Source organism: Nelumbo lutea, chromosome 2, assembly GCF_056320005.1.
Source record: "Nelumbo lutea isolate HS-2025 chromosome 2, American lotus-T2T, whole genome shotgun sequence".
In the NCBI taxonomy this organism is placed as follows: Eukaryota; Viridiplantae; Streptophyta; class Magnoliopsida; order Proteales; family Nelumbonaceae; genus Nelumbo; species Nelumbo lutea.
In genome coordinates, this window is record NC_142685.1 from 93,306,027 (window position 1) to 93,327,677 (window position 21,651).

Consider the following 21,651-nt stretch of genomic DNA (forward strand, 5'->3'; position numbering starts at 1 on the left):
AAGGACTCCATAGGGTACATTTTCTATGATCCATAAGAACAAAAATTGTTTGTTAGTCAAAATTCCTGCTTCTTGGAGGAAGAATACATCTTGAACAATTATTATTAGGAAGTTGTTCTTGATGAAGAGAGCTCAGGAGTAGTGGGAGATAACCTATACATTCTAGATAATAATGTCAATCTTAAAAGATCTGCTCGGGTTTCTTGACCTCTAGTTCGTTATGGCTATGATCAAGAATGTTTCTTGATGTAAGCTACGGACAATGTGGAAAATCCCATGACTTATATAGAAACTATGTTGGACATAGACTCCCTGAAGTGTGTAAATGCAATGAAAGTAGAGATGGATTCCATGAAAGCAACATGGTTTGGACTCTCGTAGACCCACCCCTTGGGGTAAAAACAATCGGTTGCAAATGGATCTACAAGAAGAAGAAGAGCCCTGATGGAAATGTTGAAATCTATAAAGCTCGACTTGTAGCAAAAGAGTACACTCAGAAAGGAGTCTATTATGAGAAAAGATACTAGCCTGTGGCCATGCTTCTAGAAGCTAGAACATCTGATTTGACTAAATAGTCAAATAGTTTGATTTTGAGTAGAACTCAAATGAACCCTATGTTTATAGAAAGAAAGTGGGAGATAATGTTACATCTGTATGTAGACAACATTCTATTCATTGGGAATGATGTAGGGATGTTGACTATGGTGAAAGTATGGCTTTCACAACAATTTTGCATGAAAGATCTTGGAGAATCTTCTTATATCTTGGAATTTCGACTCTATAGAAATAGATAGAAGGGGATAATTGGATTATCCCAATCTTCTTACGTTGGCAAGATTGTCAACAAATACAATATGCAGAACTCCAAGAAGGGATTTGTTTCTTTCAGGCATAGAGTCACTTTCTCCGAAGGAATGCCACCTAATACCCCTGAGGAGATAGAGGACATGAGAGAAGTTCTCTATGCCTCAACCATAGAGAGTATCATGTATGCTATGTTGTATATTCGACTAGACATTGCTCAGGTTGTTAGTGTTGTAATTATATACAAATCTTACCTAGGACAAGAGTATTGGACTGTTGTGAGAAACATACTAAAGTACCTACGGAGGACTAAAGACTATTGTCTAGTCTTCAATGGTAGTTCACTATAGATGGTCAGGTATACTGATGCCAACTTCCAGCCTGACCCAAATGATAGAAAGTCTGTATCTAAATACTTTTAGACCCTACATAGTAAGAAAAATAGTCCATGATCGAGGCCAAGAACATTGACGTAAGTGAGGTTACCGAATAAGTAGTATGGATGAAGAAATTCATCTTAGAATTTAGAATCCTACCATATCACCCATTCCACTATTGTGTGACCACTAGATCTACGGGAAATTATTGGTAGAGGAAACATCCAGATTAAGAAGGTAGTATCATCGGAGAATGTGGTAAATCTATTGACTAAGCCTCTAACAGAGAAAGTGTTTAAGAAACATGTGGACAATATGGGACTGGGGCTTGTACCCGATTGGACCTAAGTTCAAGTGGGAGTTGTTATATAATGTATATCCTTAGCTCCAGTCAGATTGATGTACAAATGCTTTTATTGTAAACGAATAAAAGTACATTATTGTTTCATGTTGATATTGGTATGTTTCTGTGAAGTTACCCCTTAAACATGACACTTATGAGACTTGTGTTATTTTAGAATGTTTTCAGCCATTGGATAGACTTGGGGAGTTTATCATGACCAAGGATAACATTGATGTGTTGCCAAAGAAGTTAGGGCAGCTTGTCTCAATTGCTAGGGTTAGACCTAAAGCACATGCAGTGTATGTTTGGTTGAAACACTTAACTCGGACCTATGCTATGGACCTTGGAGATTGATGGGTAAAACTAGAAAGTTACACATAACCCCTAGACTTGATTATGGTACTACAATAGGTGTTGGATTGGATTGTCTTTGATATGCCAATTAGTAAGATCCACTGAGGATCAAAACTTGGGTATGTTGGGACAGTTTGAAAACTCACTTGAGTGGGTGATCATAGTGATAAGATTGGCCCCTTTGCTAGACAAAGTGAATGATAGGGCTTATACTCTTTATGATGAAAAGTTAAACTACTAGCAATGGATTTCAACTATATTTGAGGTTTGGTTTATTATGTTTTATGAAAAATGTTTGCAAAATGTTTTAATTCCCAAGATCCATTCGAGTAGAGAGTGTGACAATGTACCTTGCAGCCAAGGGAGAGGTTGTTCCTTGTTGGGAAGTGTTATAATCATTTTGGGCCGAGAGATTAAATGTAAGAGACCATTAAAGTTGATTACTTGATGGGCTTTATCTTACTTAAGTCCATTATCCTTAGATCTTCATAGGATGACTGAATTCAATGATTATATAAGTGTAAATGTTGGGCCCATATTGAGTCCATATTGATGTGCTTAGGGGTTCACTACATTTAGTAGTGAATTCGGGCAAGCCTTTTCATAGAGGCTGGGTCGAACCCATGTGGACTTATGTGAAGTTATTGTGGGGTTTCAGGCCATAAAAATTAGGCCTAAGTTGGCCATGCAACACCCTTAGGTCATGAGCCTTATAGTTGATGGGCTTAAGGCCCATAATTAATATGATTAATTAAGTTGTCATGTGACAAGGGGCAAATCTAGGTTTGGATATGGGTATGGAGCACCTAATCTTATAAGAAGATGAGGTATATCTATAATTATAGTCCAGATCTGATTTATATCTAATTAGGAGATATCTCCATAAGAGATTATAAAAGGAGAGGGGGCTAACTAGTCCAAGACAACTTTGTATTTTTGTAGTTTTCCGTTCTCTCTACACCCTTTTGTCTCTCAGTTTTTTCCTAGTTAGACCTCAGCTATCTAGGACTAATATAAATCGGTTTTTCCTCTAAATATTATAAGAAAATTTTAGAGGATATCAGACTCAACTTCCCTAGTTCGATACAAGTAGTTGGGTTGCAGTTTTGCTGAAAGCTGTGTTGCTAAACTGGCTTTAGGAATACACTGTGCCATCTTTAGTAGATGTTGGTTTTCGGATTGATTTGGTTGTGAATTTCCACCTTGGGATTTGTGTTTATGGTATTCGTATCAGGTATACATCTCCCTCTTTGATTGGTTTCAAATCTAGTTTGGTTCAATGCAAGATAGATCTTGAAAAATACAGTTTTTCAAAACACAGGGAATTCGATTCCTAAATGGATTAGAAAATTTTGAAATTTCGCCCAGCCATCTAGCATGGTTCGCCCATCCATATGATGGATCGTAACCCTCCCAACAACATGTTCACCCTACTAGTTGAATTCAATCAGACCTTTTATCCATTCTTTCTAGTACTAATTCAGATCTGTTTTGAGTTAAAAATATCACAAAAAAACATGATAAAAGTTAGACCATTGTACATTTTGGAAAAGAAATCCAAGTCTGCAAAGATAGAATTGCACCATCTTCAACTTGTTGTAGTGTTACCAAGAAGATTCAAGCTTGCATATGTGCAATTTTAGCATTAGGGTTCACCCTACTAGTTGAATTCAATGAAGAAAGGGTTAAGATACATTATATGGATGACCAAACCATTCTAGATGGCTAGTTGCAAGGTGTAAGGTGCAATGTCACACTCTCTGCTCGGATGGATCCCAGGAATTAAAACCTCTTTGCAAACATTTTCCATAAAACATTAATATATATATATATATATATATATTATATTTTGTAAAACCAAATCTCAAACATAGTTGAAATCCACTGCCGACGATTTAGGTTTTAATTAAAGAGAATATAAGCCCTGTCATTCACTTTGTCTGACAAATGGACCAATCCTATCATTATGATCACCCACTCAGATGAATTCTCAGACTTCCCCAACATACCCAGGTTTTGACCCTCAATGGATCTCACTGATTGGCATATTAAAGACAATCCAATCCAACACCTAGTGCAGTACCATAATCAAGTCTAGGGGTTATATGTAACTTTCCACTTTTGCCCATCAATCTCCAAGGTCCAAGGCATAACTGGAAAATGGTTTGGGTTCAACGTTTCAACCAAACACACACTACATATGCTTTGGGTCTAACCTTAGTAGCTGAGACAAGCTGCTCCAACTTCTTTGGCAACACATCAATGCCAGCCTTGGTAGGATAAACTCCCAAAGTTTATCCAATGACTGAGAACATTCTAAACTAACACAAGTTTCATAAGTGTCCAGTTTAAGGGGTAATTAAACAAAAATACACCATTATCAACATGAAATAATAATGTACTTTTATTTATTTACAATTAATGTATCTGTACATCAACCTGATTGGAGCTAAGGGAATACATTGTCTAACATTCAATCTCACATTTGTGAGACATTTAGACTAGGGTTTTGGATCCCCATTTCACCAGACCTTTTATCCATTCTTTCTAGTACTAATTCGTATCTGTTTTGAGAAAAAAATATCACCCAAAAACATGAGAAAGGTCGGACAGTTGTATATTTTGGAAAAGAAATCCAAGACTGCAAGGATAGAATTGCACCACCTTCAACTTGTTGTAGTGTTACTAGGAAGATTAAGCTTGGGTATGTGAAATTTCAGCATTAGGGTTTATGAATTTTTGAAATTCTACGTTTTTAGTTGCTGGGATTTTTGGCACAATATGATCCTCGGATGAATTTTTTAAATTCTACCTCTCAATGAAAAAAGAGGTGTGAAATCAATACATTGGTTCCCAAGAGGCCCTTGTTTGAATTCAAAACATTGATGTTCAATGGGACTGATTCAGAGAAAGTTCTATTAAAATGGGATTAAAAAAATAGAGATTAAAGTTGGTACTTTACCTAATGGAGTTGTTGGTGAGAAGGGAAATCAGTGGAGACTCAGGTGGTCAATGCCAAAATTAGAACAATTGTTTGATGCAAATGATACAATGGATAGAATACTCAGAACATCAAAATCAAAACAAACAATAAAACAAAGAAATGTTGATAAATCCACCGCCCATCATCAAGTATAGTGTTGATAAATCCACTGCCCATCATCAAGTATAGTGTAAACATTAAACTAATATTTTACCTCCTAATAGTTTGAGAAAGAAAATGATGCAATGGATAGAATACTCAAAACATCTATATAAACTAATATAGATGATTTTGCTTGAGAAGAAGTGAGAGATTGAGAAGAAATCCAATTGCATGCAAACTAGTAGTTTCTAAAGGCCATCTATGTATATGTTAACCTCATCTAAAATGATGGTCTAGATAAGCAAGGGTTTCAGAGGCAGACTATGTTTTGGGCTCAATTGTAATATCCTGGGAGGTTTAGACACTTGGTGTCTACTTGTATCATCCACAATGTCTTGTTGTACTGCTTTCTCTTAATCTTATTAATATATTTTTTTTGAGTTTCTGGTAAAAAACAAAGAACAAAATTCTAGGATGATTTTAAACAAATCTTTTTCTCTTCTCTATGATCTTTTTCCAAGGGAACGAATGAAATAATACAAAGTTATACAGTTGGAAACGTCTTGGCAAGAAAATTGGAATGTGCGAATGGAGGAAAGAGATAGAGATGTGGATTTTGGAATGTTTTCTAATCCATTACATGATGAGTTGGTGGATTAATGAGAGGTACTTGAGATGCTTGCCACGTGTTTCAATGAGAAGCTTGGGTAGGGAAAAAGGAGAGAGAGTTAAGGAAAATGTAGGAAGGGGGTTGGAAGAAAGGAGAAGGCCATGTGACGTGGACTACCTTCTAGCCTAGGTCTTCATTTATTAAAAACAATTGTTAAGAGTGTACAATATATTTAGTTAATTCTTGTCTCATTTTTTCTTGAAAATATTGAAAATTGCAAAAAAAAAAAAAAAACCATGCCTAATTTGTGATTAATTTAGATTAACATGATTTTTTAGATGAGTGACCATATGTTTATCCAAATGACCAAAACCACCCTTTTTGCTATAACTAAAATCACTCTAACATCTAATGCAAATAACTCTTTTTTCTTTCCCTTGAGAGTTTCTATATTAAACATTTCCCAGAATGGGTTGGACTTTTTCTTTCCCTTAGAAGCAGTACTAGGGATAGATCCAACAATAGTATCAGCCAAGAACACTAACACCCATATCAATGTTGTCGTATTCACTATACGTCCTTGAAGCTAAACATGTTAGGAAAGGGATTTTGAGAGGAACCGACTGTTTTTAAAAATTTGTAGTATTAAAAGCAATGAAAATTAATAGCAACTTACTTCAACTTGATTTCAAATAATGAAGCTCTTAAGCCTTCTAAATTGCTAATTTGAGATACTTGAGCAAGCATTCTTGTTGAAACTTAAATAAAGTTGAGAATTAGGGACTAAGGATAAAAAAGTTTATAGTATAAGGGTGTTTGAAAGAGTATATGAGAGTATGAGAATTAGTATGATAAGAATGGAAGAGAGTAAGAGTATTTATAAGAATTAGAATTAAATCAACCAACCAAAATACCCTTAAAATTAGTTGTTTTATAGTTTTTGGGAGGGGCATTTTAGTCTTTCACAAAGTTAATTATTACTTTATCAAAATGTATACCAAACTAACTATTATATAGTTGTTGGGGATGTTATTATCATTTTCTTCTCCCCAAATAACCTAAACTAGTTATTTATAGTTGTTGGGGGGATTAATGTAAAATCCCCCAAAAAATAAAAAATAGACATTGAAAAACCCCCAATGGCCAAAGTTTACTTGTTTATATTACTCTTTAAAACATGGCATCATGGGCAATTTCAATTAACCAAAGCCAACGTCCACACGCAACGTTGCACCTACATCCTTCATATTTAGACAAATTAAAATTCAGATTTGAGATTAATCTCAGTCTCAAGTCTCAACACCGCTTGCATCATATATATGCATCCATTTATCCATTTCAAAATCTGGTTCACGATGACACTGTGGAGTCCCTCCGGATAACCCACCAACGAAATACGTTCCAATACCCTATCAATATGATTTGACACTACACATTTCGTGTATCTTGTTGGTAGGGTGTTGGAACGTGTTTTATTGGCAGGAGATCCAACTCAAGCACCGTGGGATGCCTTCAGAGTTCAGACCAGATCAATTCGGATGCCAATGTTGAAATTGGAACAGGTATCTGGCAAGTAAAGGCACAACCTTCAATCTTATGGACTCGACGAGCAAGACAATAACAATGGTATGAATAAAATCTAGGATTTCGTGTAGGCAACCCACGGAGCACGCCCCACAACATGGCAGTCATGTATGGGAGATGTTCACAATGAATTGGGATATACTCATGTATTAGAGATGTTCATAATGAATTGGAATATACTCCTTACATAGCGCTCCTCACACTAACCTGAATCACATTCCACTGTGTATTTGGAGCATCTCCCATGAATAATAACATGCAAGTATGATAGATGTTTTCGATGCGCGGTTGGAACATGTTGTGATATCAATGTGAGGAGCAGATCTAAACTTGTTTGCTATGCACCAAAGTGATGTGTTGTGGGGTGCCCAACTGAACTCAAAATCTAGTACTATACCAATTGTTGTCAACCAACCATATACTCCAGATGTGTCTGAGTAAAAGAAAAACTTATACTCGAACAGGTGAACTGGGATATCTCCTCACACTGAACTCATAGCCACATCCCACTGTGTATTGGAAACATCTCCCATGAATAATTACATATGAGAGATATTTCTGATGTGTGGCTAATACATGTTGTGAGAAGCAAATCCAAACTCTAGACAGGTGAGTTCAGATTTGCTCCTCACAAGCGCACCTCACAGTGCATCATAGCCATGTATGTGTTGTTATCATTCATGGGAAGATGTTCTCAACACATGTTTGTGATGCATTGTGAGGCACACTTTATGTGAAACAGATTTGATCTCCAAACAGGTAGTCATCGGAGAATCTGGATCTGTAGTGCTACCCACACCACACTTATCGTCTAGGGGCTAACAACTCTCACTTTGGCTACTGAGTGGAGATCAAATCTGTGCCTCACAAACATTCCACATGCACATCTCAACATGCATTGGAAACATCTCACAAAGTTGTTAGTGGGAGATATTCCAAATACACGGTTTGTTAGACAGTTATGCCCTTTAGCTCCAATCAGATTGATGTACCTTTTTGACATTTAATATAAATGAATAAAATTACATAATTGATTCATGTCATTGTGGTGTGTTTCTGTGTGATACCCTTAAACTTGACACTTAATGAGACTCGTGTTAGTTTAGAATCTTCACAGCCATTAGATAGATCTGGGGAGATTTATCCTGCCAAGGCTGACACTGATGTGCCGCCAAATTGGTTGGGGTGGCTTGTTTCAGCTGCTAGGGTGAGACCTCAGGTACATGCAGTGTGGATTTTTCTGAAACCCTGAATTGGACCAAAATTTCAGTATTGCCCTAGACCTTGGATATAGATGGGCAAAACTAGAATGTTACACCTGATCCCTAGACTCGATTATGATACTGCACTAGGTGCCAGATTGGGCTGTATTTGATATGCTAATCAGTGAGATCCTTAGAGGGGGTCAAAACCTGGGTATGTTGGGACAGTCCGAGAATTCATCTGAGTGGGTGATCATAGTGACAGGATTAGCCCATTTGACGGACAAAGTGAATGATCGGGGATGCACTTCCTCTAATAGAAACCTAAATTGTTGGTAGTTTATTTCAATCGTTGAAATTTGTTTTGCAAAATATATTTATATAATGGTTTCAAAATGTTTGCAAAAGGTTTTAATTCCCGAGATCCATGTGAGTAGAGAGTGTAGCACTGTACCTTGCAACTGAGGGAGAGGTCTTCTCTTGTTGGTAGTGTTTGATCATTATGGGCTGAGAGGTTAAGTGTAAGACCATTGAGGGTAATACCTAATGGGCTAATATTGCATCTACCCACAGTCCTTGGGTTTTTATAAGGTGGTTGGACCCAAGGACCATTTAGTGTAAATGTTGGGCCCGTTAAGAGCCCATGGTGATAGACTCAGGGGTTCACTGTCTCCTATAGTGAATTCGGCCAGGCCTTGTAACAAAGCCTGGGTTGAACCCATGTGGCTGATGTGTAGAACAATGTTTGGGTCCCACGCCACATAAGGATAGCCAATTGGGTAGTAGGTTAAGAGGTTATGTGAGCACATAGACTTAATGAGTCTAAAGCTCATTCGAACTGGCTTAATAAGATTAATTAAATAAGGGGCAATTCTAGGATTTGGACCAGCTGATAGGATAAGGGATTATCCTTATCCACTCAAAGAGTCCAGATCCAAATAAAGATTTGGATCAAGAAACTCTTAATTAGATTATGAAGGCTGATATTTATCTGCAGATAAGATAAGGGATTATCCTTATCTCTTAAAGAGAGTCCAAATCCAAATACAAGATTTAGATTAGGAAACTCCTAATGGGATTAGGAGAACCTCTCTTTAAGGCTATAAATAAGAGAACAGGGAGGACCTCTGAACACATCTTATAGTTTGTTGAATTGAGAGAGAAGACAATATACAGTTCGATTGCTTATGTCTTCTGCTCTTGTTCTTTCCTACTCTTTCCACCCTACCCAGTTCGATCTCCACCAGTAGAAGTGATCAAGAACAGTTCTTGATGTTGCCTTTTGCTAGAAGAGGCCACATGAAGTCGTGCTCACCAGCCCTCCATCATATTCTTGTTGAAGAATTCGGTTCTTGCTGAAGAATCGTCTTGTTGATTCTGTTTCACCTCACACCGTGTCATATTCGATGGAAGCAGTCTTTGGTTTTCTCCTTAGGCGTGAACACCTTCATTGGGAGTTACTGTTACTCCGTATCAGGTAAATCCGTCTCCTACATTTTTGGTTTCAGATATAGTTTGGTTTGTTTCAAGATTGATCATTGAAAATGCAGTTTTATAAAATAGGGAATGTGATTCCCACATGGGAGAGAGAAATTTTTGAAATTTCGCCCAACTTTCCTATAGGGTTCAGCCATCCATATGATGAATCTCTCATCCCTTCATGGTTGGGATATGCTGTGGGGCACCTTCAGTGGGGTGTAGATGTAAATTCTACAAGGTGTAGGGGAGGGTTCTTATTTATTATGGTAAATTACAAAGACCCCTTTGTACTATGGGGTTAGTGACAAAGTTCCCCATGAACTTTAGCCATTAGACAAAGACCCCCTTGGTCGTTAAGTCAAATGACGAAAAGCGTTAAACTACCAAAATGACCCACTAAACCTTTTCTATTTTCTATTTTCTTGCTCTTTTTCTCTTAAAAGCTATTTAACTTAGGGAATGGATATCTGGTCTTGTAGAGTGATTTTGTTTGTTTTAATTGCTAGTTATCTTCCCTTCCATGATCAAAACATCATGGCCATGTATTAACTTAGGGAATGGATATCTGGTCTTGCAGAGTGATTTTGTTTGTTTTAATTGTTTGTTTTAATTGGTAGTTCCCTTCCATGATTTACAAGGGTGAGTTCTGGTGCCCTTGCAACATGATTTCCTTCGGACCAGTGCAACTTGATAACTAGAACAACCTATTTTCCTTGTATCAACTGGACCAGTTGATTTAGGTTGCATGCAACTACCACTACCCTCAATAGCTCTAGCAATTGCCGCTGACCTTGGACCGGACACAGCTTTGAACAACACCCCCATCCTAAGCCCAACGAAGACACTATTAATAACATCATTGGTATCTCTGATAGAAATTATTCCACTCTCCGAACCAACGTAAAACAACCCAATTACGCCAACACAATTACTGAATTTCCTGCCAAAGTGACCTGACGCATTGAGAACCCGATTGATGCGAAGTTTCAACGTATCACCTTCTTCTGAAGCCTTTACACATGGAACATTCGCTCTTGGTACTAAGATTCTTTGGCAAAATGTAGCCATGGTCAAGGTAGCCCAAAGTGCTAGTGGGAGGCATACATTTGATCTTTACGTTCTCAATGTGTCCCCTCAAGGCCAACCCGAAACCCCCCCAACCTGTTATTCTCATTTCCGTTGATGAACATGTTTAACGATTAATGTCCCTATGAATGACTAGTGGGTTCGAAGAATGTAGAGTCTCAACCGATGTAAGGAGAAATGGTAAAATATATAAATCTGGTCTGGTCAGTCAGTAATCATTTTCCTTCTTTTTGAGTTTCACTCCACATATTATGATTATGGCCTTGATGTTGTCTTTTGGTTAAGTCTTCTAATTCATCATTTTTCCCATCTTTGTCATAAAGGGGTCCCCTTTATTCCATTAATGTTCTCCATTGAATGTTTCAAAATCATTGTTTTTATTATAGCCATTGTTAGATAGTGTATGCCTTTAGCTCCAATCAGCTTGATGTACATTATGACATTTATTGTAAATGAATACAAGTGCATATTTGATTTATGTTATATAGTGTGATTTTGTGTAATACCCTTAAATTGGACACTTATAAGACTCATGTTAGTTTAGAATATTCATAGTCGTTGGATAGACCTGTGGAGGTTCATCCTAGCAAGGCTGACACTAATGTGCTACCAAGTGGGTTGGGGTGGCTAGTCTCAACTACTAGGGTGAGACTTGAAGCACATGTAGTGTGGGTTTACTAGAAACTCTAAACTTGACTATTTTCTAATTATGCCCTGGACCTTGGAGACAGATGAGTAAAACTGGAAAGTTACCTCTCACCCCTAAACTCAATTATGATACTACACTAGGTGTTGGATTGGACTGTCTTTGATATGCCAATCAATGAGATCCTTAGAGGGGGTCAAAACCTGTATATGTTGGGGCAGTCCAAGAATTCACCTGAGTGGGTGATCATAGTGACAGGATTAGCCGCTTTGTCAAACAAAGTGAATGATCGGGGAATGTTGTCTCTCTGATGGAAACCTAAACTATCGGTAGTTGATTTCAAACTTGTTGAGATTTATTTTGCAAAATATATTTATATAGAGATATACATATATATTATGGTTTCACAAAATGTTTACAAAAATGTTTTAATTCCTGGGGTCCATGTGAGCAGAGAGTGCAACACTGTACTTTGCAACCGAGGGAGAGGTCCTCTCTTGTTGGATAGTGTTTGATCATTATGGGCTGAGAGGTTAAGTGTAAAACCATTTAGGGCTTTTACCCGATGGGCTAATCTCACATCTGCCCATAGTCCTTGGGCCTTCATAAGATGGTTGGACCCAATGACCATTTAGTGTAAATGTTAGGCCCATTAAGAGCCCATACTGATGGACTCAGGGGTTCACTATATTCTGTAGTGAATTTGGCTAGGCCTTGTAACAAAGGCTAAGCTGAACCCATGTGGCTTATGTGGAGATCAATGATAGGGTCCCACACCATACAAAGAGAACCAAGATAGCTAGTATTAAAGAAAGTGAGCTTGAAAGCTTAATGGACCTAAAGCTCATTTCGAACTGGGTTAATTTGATTAATTAAATAAGGGGCGAAACTATGTATGGAACAACAGATAAGATAAGAGGATAACTCTTATCCACTTAAAGAGTCCGGATCCAAATAAAATGTTGGATTAGGAAATTTCTAATTGGATTAGGAGAAGTTGATCCACTGATCTACAAATACGATAAGGGATAAGCTTTATCACTTAAAGAGTCCAGATTCAAATAAAGGTTTGGATTAAGAAAATCCTAATCAGATTAGGAGGTTAACTCTTTAAGGATTATATAAAAGGAGGAGGGTGAACTGGAAAAAGGTTACACAATTTCATAGTTTTCTGCATTCAGTTCTCTCTCCCTCTGCTCTTGCCGCCCTACCCTATTCAATCTCCAATTCTTTGAGTGATAAAGATTGGATCTTGATATTGATTCTTGCTGGAAGAGTCTATCTTGAAATTATGCTCACATCCCTGCTTGATTCTTGCTGAAGAATCTCTTTCCTGATCTTACCTCACCCTAAGATGTGTCATTTTTAGTGGATAAAGGATTTGGTAACCTCTTTGGGCATGAACACCTACATTGGGAAGGTCTTTTTGCATAGGATTCCGTATCAGGTATTCCTCTCCCTATTCTTGGTTTCAGATTTGGTCCGATTTGTTTCAAGAATGAACATTGAAAATTGCAATTTTTCTAAATCAGGGAATAAGATTCCTAGATGGTAGAAAGAAAATTTTGAAAATTTTCCCAGCCACCCTACATGGTTCGGCCATCCATATGATGAATCTTCCATCCCTTCAGCCATTTCACCTAACTTCAATGGAGAAGATAATGAATAGTACAAAAATGATAGTTTGGACATTTAAAAAACTTTAAACAGTCAGATGAAAATTTTTTCAAAGTTAAACTAACAGAATGTTAACAGAAGGGGGTCTTTGTCCAACAACTAGAGTTCAGGGGGTCTTTGTTACAAAAAAAAATGTACAAGGGGGACTTTGTCACTCACCCCATAGTACAACAGGGGACTTTATAATTTACCCTATTTATTAATCTGGCTAGCAAGTGTAGAGCAACCTTTGGGCACTAACAAATGGGCCATTTGGCAAATCTATTTTAGATATTCTGGCAGACCTGACAGTCAAAAGATGATGTGAACTTTTGCATTAAGATCTTAACAACTGAAAGAATGTTTGGAATGCATCTTTCCAAGACATTAAAAAAAAAAGTGAAAAAGCTCAATTTGAAGCTTTTTGAAAATAACCTTAAATGGGCTTCTCGCGTCTTTTTGACAAGTAAATCTTTTTCCAACCAAACAAAAAAAAAATAAAAAAACAATCTGTTAAACTTCTAAAAAGCCAACAACCTACGCAAAAGGACACATCAAACGGGGCCCTAGCTTTAACAATTCCATACCGTATTTACAAATTCCAAATTTCCAATAGAATGACCAAAAAACCAAGAGTTCACCCCCGCAAGACTACCCCCCACGTTCCATAGCACATCGCAGTCGTATATTGAGAACATCTCTTGATGATAATACCAAGAATGATGATGTCATCATCGAGAGATGTTCCCAATACATGTTGAAATCAGCCCCCAATATAATTTCCCACATCCCACTGCACATCCCCGCCGTGCATTAGAAACATCTCCCGATGATGCCTCATCATTTTTAGTATTATCATGAGAAGATATTCCCAATATATGGCAGGGTTGTGCAAGAGATGTCGTGGGGGGCTGATTTGAACTCCCGATGTGCTGTGGGACATCGTGGGACAGTCTTGTGAGGGGCTGATTCGTCATCGAAAACTAACTGGTACTGGTATTATTATAATTTTTATAGAAAATTGTATATCTGGCATGAATCATATTCATGCGAAAAAAATGGTATATCTGACGATGATCACAAATCTTTTGATACACAAAAGACGGCCATCCAATCAAAGCCAGCCACTTGAAAGGTTTTAAACCACGGCCAGGATTCAGTCCACCCCTAGGGACTGAACGGCTAAAACCCCTAATAATCTAAATCCCATCACCCGGTTGGATTGATCGATTATACAGTTAAGCCACCGAAAATTTGAAATGTCGCAAAGACTCGGACCGTTCAACAAACCAGAATGGGCCACCTAATCAGATAGTCACGGGTCCAGCAGTTCAACCACTGGCTTGACCCAGCAACCTATAACATGTATATTTGTTTGTCGTTTATGATGGTCATTTTTCATTCAGGTGATCAAGGGTTCAAATCTTGCAAACCATTTTTGACAAACCATGTTTATAAATTGGATTGGGATATCGAATTTTCTATTCGAATTCAAATTCGGATATTGCCTGATCCGATTCGAATTCAACCCGTTCACACCACTACATGAAAAAAAGAGATATTTTGCAGCAAAGAGAAGCAACACAAATAAGCACAAATGGTGTGTGATGAATGAATTGCTCTCATTACAAGTTCACAGCAATATTAAATTCACACTCCTACATGTTTATGTAAAAAAGACGTGTATATTTGCAGCAAAGAGAAGCAACACAAATAAGCACAAATGGTGTGTTACGAATGAATTGTTCTCATTACAAGTTCACAGCAATATTAAATTTACGAGCTAGGCATGGAAAACTGCATACTAGAAATGATGGTTCATTGCAAACTATATATGGAACACAATGTTGTTACTAACTCAAAATTATGGTTTCTCGATTAAAAAAAATAAAGATACTAGCATATTAAAAGCAGTTAACAAAAGCTTCATCGTCACTTCCTACATGTACCAAACTCTACATTGCAGACAATTGTCACTCGGTCATTACAGGCTTATTCTCACTTGCTTTTGGCTTGTGCTCCTTTGGCTTTTGGTCTTCTGTTTTCCTGCAAATACCGAAAATCATGTCCAACAATGAGAAGCAATCCAACAACGCCAAAACGCTTGAAGTTTGTAAGTAGGAATGTGCAGGTGTATCCTTTGAGTGGTGGGAAAACAGAGAGGGTATATGTGCAAATCCATCAGTACACTTGCGGCAAGATAATCAATTAGGGAAACAAGAGTGAACCCACTGTCAAGATTCCAACAATCTCATGGAATAAACAGGTAAGGGTATAGGTTGAAGATTGCACTAATGTCTTTATTCCTGAAAACTAAGAGAATGGGAACTATGTGTCACAGATCCCTGAATACAACTATCCAAAACATGGTACAAACTTGTGAAAACACCCTAAGTTTTACTGAATGAGAGGAAAAGAATAAGTTAACCTAAAGGGATCTTGAACGCTGTGTGGGTGGGGGGCAGTTCCTTCAAGCGATTTACATAGCTTAAATACTTATGGAACATATAGGAGACCTGGGAATGATACCCCAAAAAATCAGTACAAATTGGTGACTCCCTTTTAATTTTATGGAATGAGGAGAAGATCAAGGGAAACTGAGGAGAAGAGGACTTGATAAAGGATATAGCTTAGATAGTCGGGGAATATATGGGAGGAAACAAATTTAAGACAGTTCTTCACACAGTTTCCATGGTCAGAGTCTCGATTTTAAACATGGAGAGTTCTTTGTGATACTTATTCCATCTCCTCCTATGGAGGCTTCTCAAACCTCACAATGAATATCAACTATCATAATTAATTTTCTAAACACTTCATTCTTAATTTTATTGACAGCAAATAGTTTAGACTTGTACTTCAGTTCTACTCATATTTCAACCGATAGTACTTTTCTTATTAGGGAAAAAGGAAAAAGGTGAAAAAACAAATTTAACACAAGCCCTTGTTAAGCATGAGCATGCACAACGACACAATCAGACAAAATAAAAATAATGTTGGTGGAATAAATGGTTAACCATATATTCTGAAGACAGCACTGCAGAAGGTAATGCAATTACATGATCTGCCAAACCTAAGGCTTGTCCAAGACAGATACCTCATCCCCCCTAAAGTCTATGCAGCATTGCCTTTGTGAAGGATAGATTAACAAGCATTTTATACTATCCACTAATGATACATGACCAATTTTAAATCATTAGTTTATGGGATAAATTATGTGTGTGTATAATAGTTTCAGCAAATCAAGGCCACAATATAAAAAATTAGAAATCAGGTAACATCGTAGTTGTCAAGGTGATGCCTAGGCGACAAGGCACCCTTGGAGTCTCTTTTCACCCAGTCACCAAGCAGTCTTGTATACCGTCCTGTAAAATACTTTGATATTGTTATTTTTTTGAGATTATATTATAAAATAGACATTATTAAAACAAAAATATCCATTTTTTGTGTTTATAAACTAATTTCTTTTTATTATTTTCTTATTTGTTAGGGTTTAATCAACACAAACATTGCTAACTGCTGTGTTGAACCCTCAAAGACTTCAAGATCTGACCAAATATGTAAGGGAAGAACTTCAAATTTTGTCTAATCAACACATTTCTTCTTCCACATTTTATTTTCTTCTTTTCCTATAACAAAAATAGGGGTTCAGCCCCGATGTTATTGATTTTTTTTTCCTTCTTTTTCTTCTCATAAATATGTTGATTTCCAGACTTAAACATGAAATTTATAATTTTCTTATGAAAATCCTGGATAGTTATTAGCGAAAGATGGTTATAGAACCTAGGGAACTACCTTAGGATATGTGGTTTTTACTTAGAAAAACAGAAAAATATGGACAGGCCCAATGCAAATATCTGATTTCCACTGCAGAGCTATAAACATTCAAAATGTCAACAACCCACACTCTATGCACCAACGCCCACCCATGAATTGGCATCAATTCCGAGCTGGCACCTACCCCAACAGTACTTTAGGCCTACAAATTCTGACCCTGGGCTGAACCAATCATTCTCCCTAAAAAAAATCCATCACCTACGTGACTAGGTGACAAGGCACCCCTCTTGTTGCCTAAACTCACTTTGGCGCCTTGAAATCTATGGGTAACACAAGACCATATTCAAGTGGTGTTTGTCCAACAAGAGGTGTTATAGTGCAGTCTGCAGTTTTAATTAAACTAGGACAAGATTTGGAATATGGTGGGATACATTTTGTTTTTGACTTCATATCTAGGAACTCAGATGAAGTTTATAAATGTCATAGAAAAACCGATGGGCTCCAGAGATTTTGATTTCTCTTTCACAACATACCACAGTGGGTCTTTCTAAAATCAATCAGAACTCGTATGCAAACCATAACTCCGCCATCCCTTCACCGGGGAAAGAGGTCCGCTCTGGAATCCAAAATGTTTCTTATATGATTATACAGATACAGGTAGGAATGAATAATGATAGCTTAATACAAAAGTTCGAAATCAATGGGCAAGACAAAGCACCAACTAATTTATCAGAAGCAAATTAATTTTTGGACCTTAAAAACCTACATTTATACGTTGAGGCGATGATTATACAATCCTAAGAATTAGTCATAAACTTGTGGGTAATGCTGAACAAAGAAAACCCAGATATATTCGCAATGAAACAAACGCTAGAGCTGTCTCGTCATTACATAAGAGAGGCAAAAGAAGGAAGAAGTAAACAAGAAAAAGACAGAGAGAGCAGCTGAAATAATAATGGAAAGCGAAAAGGGAGAAAATTAAAAGCACCTCTTATCGGATGCCCCTCCTTTCTGGCTGAGGAAGGATCTGAAGAGAGGGGAATTGACGTCGTAGATCATCGTCGGTGGTGGTGATTCACGATAGCTCAGACGAAACCCTAATCTCCTGGTTTTAGCTACTGTTGCGAGGGTGTTATGAGAGCGGTTTGTTTATATAGAGAGAGAAAGACCGGGTCCGTTGGGAACGAGAAAACGAGTTATAATTGTATTGAATACGAATGGATCCAAGGGCTATAATCGATTAAGACTCGGATCGGGTCGAACAGATCCGATTTGTTGAAAACTGATTATTGGGTTTAAATCCTAAAGGACTCGGTTTGTTTGCGACTTGCAAGTAGACCTCTTCATAGGCCGGGCCGGGTTGGGCTTTGACTCTTTATTAATAGAAAAATGTTAGGCCCGAGCCTGAGCCCGGACCGACCAATGGGCCTACAAATTGGGCCTGAGCCCGGTCTTGATAAAAAGCCTAAAGCTCAAGCCCGAGCCCGAAACCCAACCTATAAAAGAAATTCAAAAATTTCCCTATTCAAATAGACCTTATCTATTTTGATTCATATGTTTTTTTTCCCATATTTAAATGAACAATGGGCCTATAAATCAACAACCTTCTCAAATCAAATTCAAATGGACATCACATAGGGTTTTACTTAGGTTTAACTATAGGTCGGGTCGGGTTTACTTAGGTTTAACTATAGTTTGGGTCGACCCGGGCTTGGGTCGGGCTATTTTGGCAAAGCCTGAGCCCGGCTTGAATTTTATACAGGTCGGGATTTTTGGCTCGAAGTTAAGCTCGCGGGCCAAAAAGCCTGTTCAAGTTCGTCCGGGGGTCGGGTCGGGCCTGGCTGGCTCGTCGGGCCACCTGGCCCATGAATAGGTCTACTTGCAAGTATTTTTATTTTCTTTTAGATAAAAGTAGTGTCCATGATACATAGCGCAAAAACTTGTAACCGATGAAGAGGGGGTTTTTTAAAGAAAAAATAAAATAAAGGTAAATTACAGATATATAGTGATAGATAGGTACATTGGATTTTTAAATATTGCAATACTTGAATACTCTAAACTTTCAAAAATAGACATTTGGGTTCATCCATTAGTATTGTGTCAATTAAACATTATATAATGTCAAAAATACCCTTTTCATGTATTTTTGAGATCATTCTACTGAGTAAAATCATCACCAGAGAATGCCATCATCAGAAAATTTGAATATTTTTTTTGGTGTCCATGTGAAAATGTCATCATGGGGAGATGTTAGATTACCTAAGAATGATCTCAGAAACACATGAGAAAGGTATTTTTGGTATTAGGTAACATTTAACTAGCAAAATACTAACGATGGACCTAAATGTTTATTTTTGAGTTCAGGATACTAAGTGCTGCAATTGAAAGTTTAGAGTACCTATGCATCACTACCCCAAAGTATAGGGTAACTATCTGTAATTTACCCAAAAAAAGAGGGGTTTTAATTAGTAAAAATTCTTCTGGTTATCATGTCTTTTATACATCATACATTTCCACTAAGACCGTATTTGGAATGTCTCTTTGTGTAGGCTGTTGAGTTGTTGAAAGCTTGAAAGCCCAAAAATGGGTCTTTTTGGTTTGGTTTAGGAAAGATCTTTCCATCAAAAGACATGTGCCCCATAAAGTCTCAATTTTCATCTTAAAAAGCCCGTATTTGGAATGTCTCTATAGTCTTCTTCATTCCTACACCAAGATTACACATGGTCGCCACTATGAATAGAACCCTTTTGATGTAGGAGTTTTTATGGGCAAGTTCACCTCAAAATTGAGTGACCGGATTTACTCCTCACATGCACGTTTACCATGTATTGGGAACATCTCCTGTGAATAATAACAAATAAGTACGGGAAATGTTCCCAATGTATGATAGGATGTGTGTGTCAGATGCTTGTGAGGCGCCAAGTGTGGAGCAAATCCGGTCTTCAAAATGGAAATGTTGAATAGGTTGGTATGGCATTCAAAAGAATCAAAACCCCCATCACCCCCAATTAACAATTTAATATTTACTTCTAACTCCACCCGGCCTGATATGTCAGCAAAAAAGGGTTTTTTTCCCATTATACCCCTGAATGCAAGAAAAGAAGAAGTAAAGGAAGACATTTCTTCTCTCCCTTCTTCCCCAAGTTTCAACTGTTCGAAGGATTCTTAGACACCCCCTATCGACGCCTTTATTTTGTTCATTGCACTCGTAATGGTTGACGGTGATAGCATTTGTGTTACGTCTCTAGCTTTCTTCTTCTAGAGCATTGTCTTCCCCATTCGAAGTTTTAGCAGGTTCAGTGAAATTGTACGTGTTGAGGGAGCTATTGGTTATGTTCACCCTTGCTGGAAGCATTTATTCGATGTCCTAAAAGTTTGAGCCACTATGGAGTGCAGTACCTTTGTTTTGTAGGTCTTGTTTCTACCTTCTCCATCAGTCATCGCCAATTGAAGCCTCTAGCTGGAGTTTTTAGTCTCTGTTGACCGATCATTTTGACTGGTGGAGCTTGGTAAGGGAGCTCTAATTTCCTTTGTTGCTTATTGAACATTTACAGGTACGAGTAGACAAAGGAGTGGCCGAAATCAATCCCCCAATAGCTTGCAGTATGTTGTGTTATTAAGTATTGTTATTGCAAAAGTAAATGTATCTTTTGAATTTCAACAATTCCTAATAACCTGAAAAAGTTATTTTATAATTGTCGATTAAAATATAAGGTAATACTTAAGTGGGATGATATTATTTGTTAGTATTGTTATAAGGTACGTAAATTGCAATTGATATGTATTGCTGCAATTTCAAGAACAGTTGCTAGATAACCCAATGGCTAAAAATGAGTTGACTTGTTTTTGTTCTTTTTATTATTGTTTTGCTCTCATTGGTCTTTTGGAAATAGTTGGTCATTACGTTCGTTAAGTAGTTATAGGATTGCCTTACAAAACTTCCCCAAGGTTTAAAGTATCGTTACGTATTGGCTCGTATTGGCCGATACATATCATTCCGGGACCCTTCCAATACGCTCCTATAGTGGGTGTATCAGGGGTTTGACCGGTTCAGGGGATGGAGGGGTCCTAGACCGTCTCCCTTGAACCAGTTTTGAAAAAAATAAAAAAAAAAGTAAAAAAAACAGGTATCAAAATGCCCGATACATCCCTACCGGCATATCGGGCGTATCAATATTTTGAACCTTGGACTTCCCCCACCCCCTTCATTTTCTTGTTGGATTAATTTATGTTCCCCTAATTGTGGCGAACTTTTTTGGTGTCTTGTTGTAATTGGAGTTTGTATGAATGGTGAACTTGAGTCATTTTAGTCGGATGGCTTACAAGATTGTTTTTGTTCATTAAAAGAACTTAACTACTATATTAGAAACATTTGTAAATCCATCCAAGAGTTCAGAAGAAGGGTCTGATACCCCTCACAAGAACTATTAGCTTTGCAATAATTAGACTTCCAAGTGGGTATTGTAGAACTACTGTTGGTCTAGGCTGTTGGGTTGGTTGGAATGGAACACCTCCACACCCGTCGGAGTAGCTAGTGGGTGGTTTTGCCATTTCTAACACATTATCTTATACAGGGTGGTATAGGGGTAGATGGGCGGTAGTACCAACTCGACGGTGTGGGGTGAGGTCCCCTCAACAGCCTTGTAGGAGG

The 21,651-nt window shown here is 37.6% G+C and overlaps 1 protein-coding gene across 1 annotated transcript; it reads right to left on the minus strand.

Annotated features, from left to right (window-relative positions):
* Nucleotides 1-14,940: 14,940 nt before the first annotated feature.
* LOC148872000 (wound-responsive protein-like protein) lies at nucleotides 14,941-18,125 on the minus strand. The gene is made up of 2 exons (XM_088969711.1): nucleotides 17,989-18,125; nucleotides 14,941-15,272 (listed from the first exon to the last, which is right to left on the minus strand). The coding sequence occupies exons 1-2, from the start codon at nucleotides 18,057-18,059 to the stop codon at nucleotides 15,200-15,202; spliced, it is 144 nt and encodes a 47-aa protein (XP_088825837.1). The 5' UTR covers nucleotides 18,060-18,125; the 3' UTR covers nucleotides 14,941-15,199.
* Nucleotides 18,126-21,651: the final 3,526 nt, after the last annotated feature.

What these genes read in the sequence shown, in the direction of transcription:
- LOC148872000 (XM_088969711.1), bottom strand. Translation starts at nt 18,059, where the DNA reads ATGATCTACGACGTCAATTCCCCTCTCTTCAGATCCTTCCTCAGCCAG. An exon ending in GGAGGGGCATCCGATAAGAG is followed by an intron (nt 15,273 to 17,988) that starts GTGCTTTTAATT and finishes CGGTATTTGCAG; the next exon opens with GAAAACAGAAGACCAAAAGC.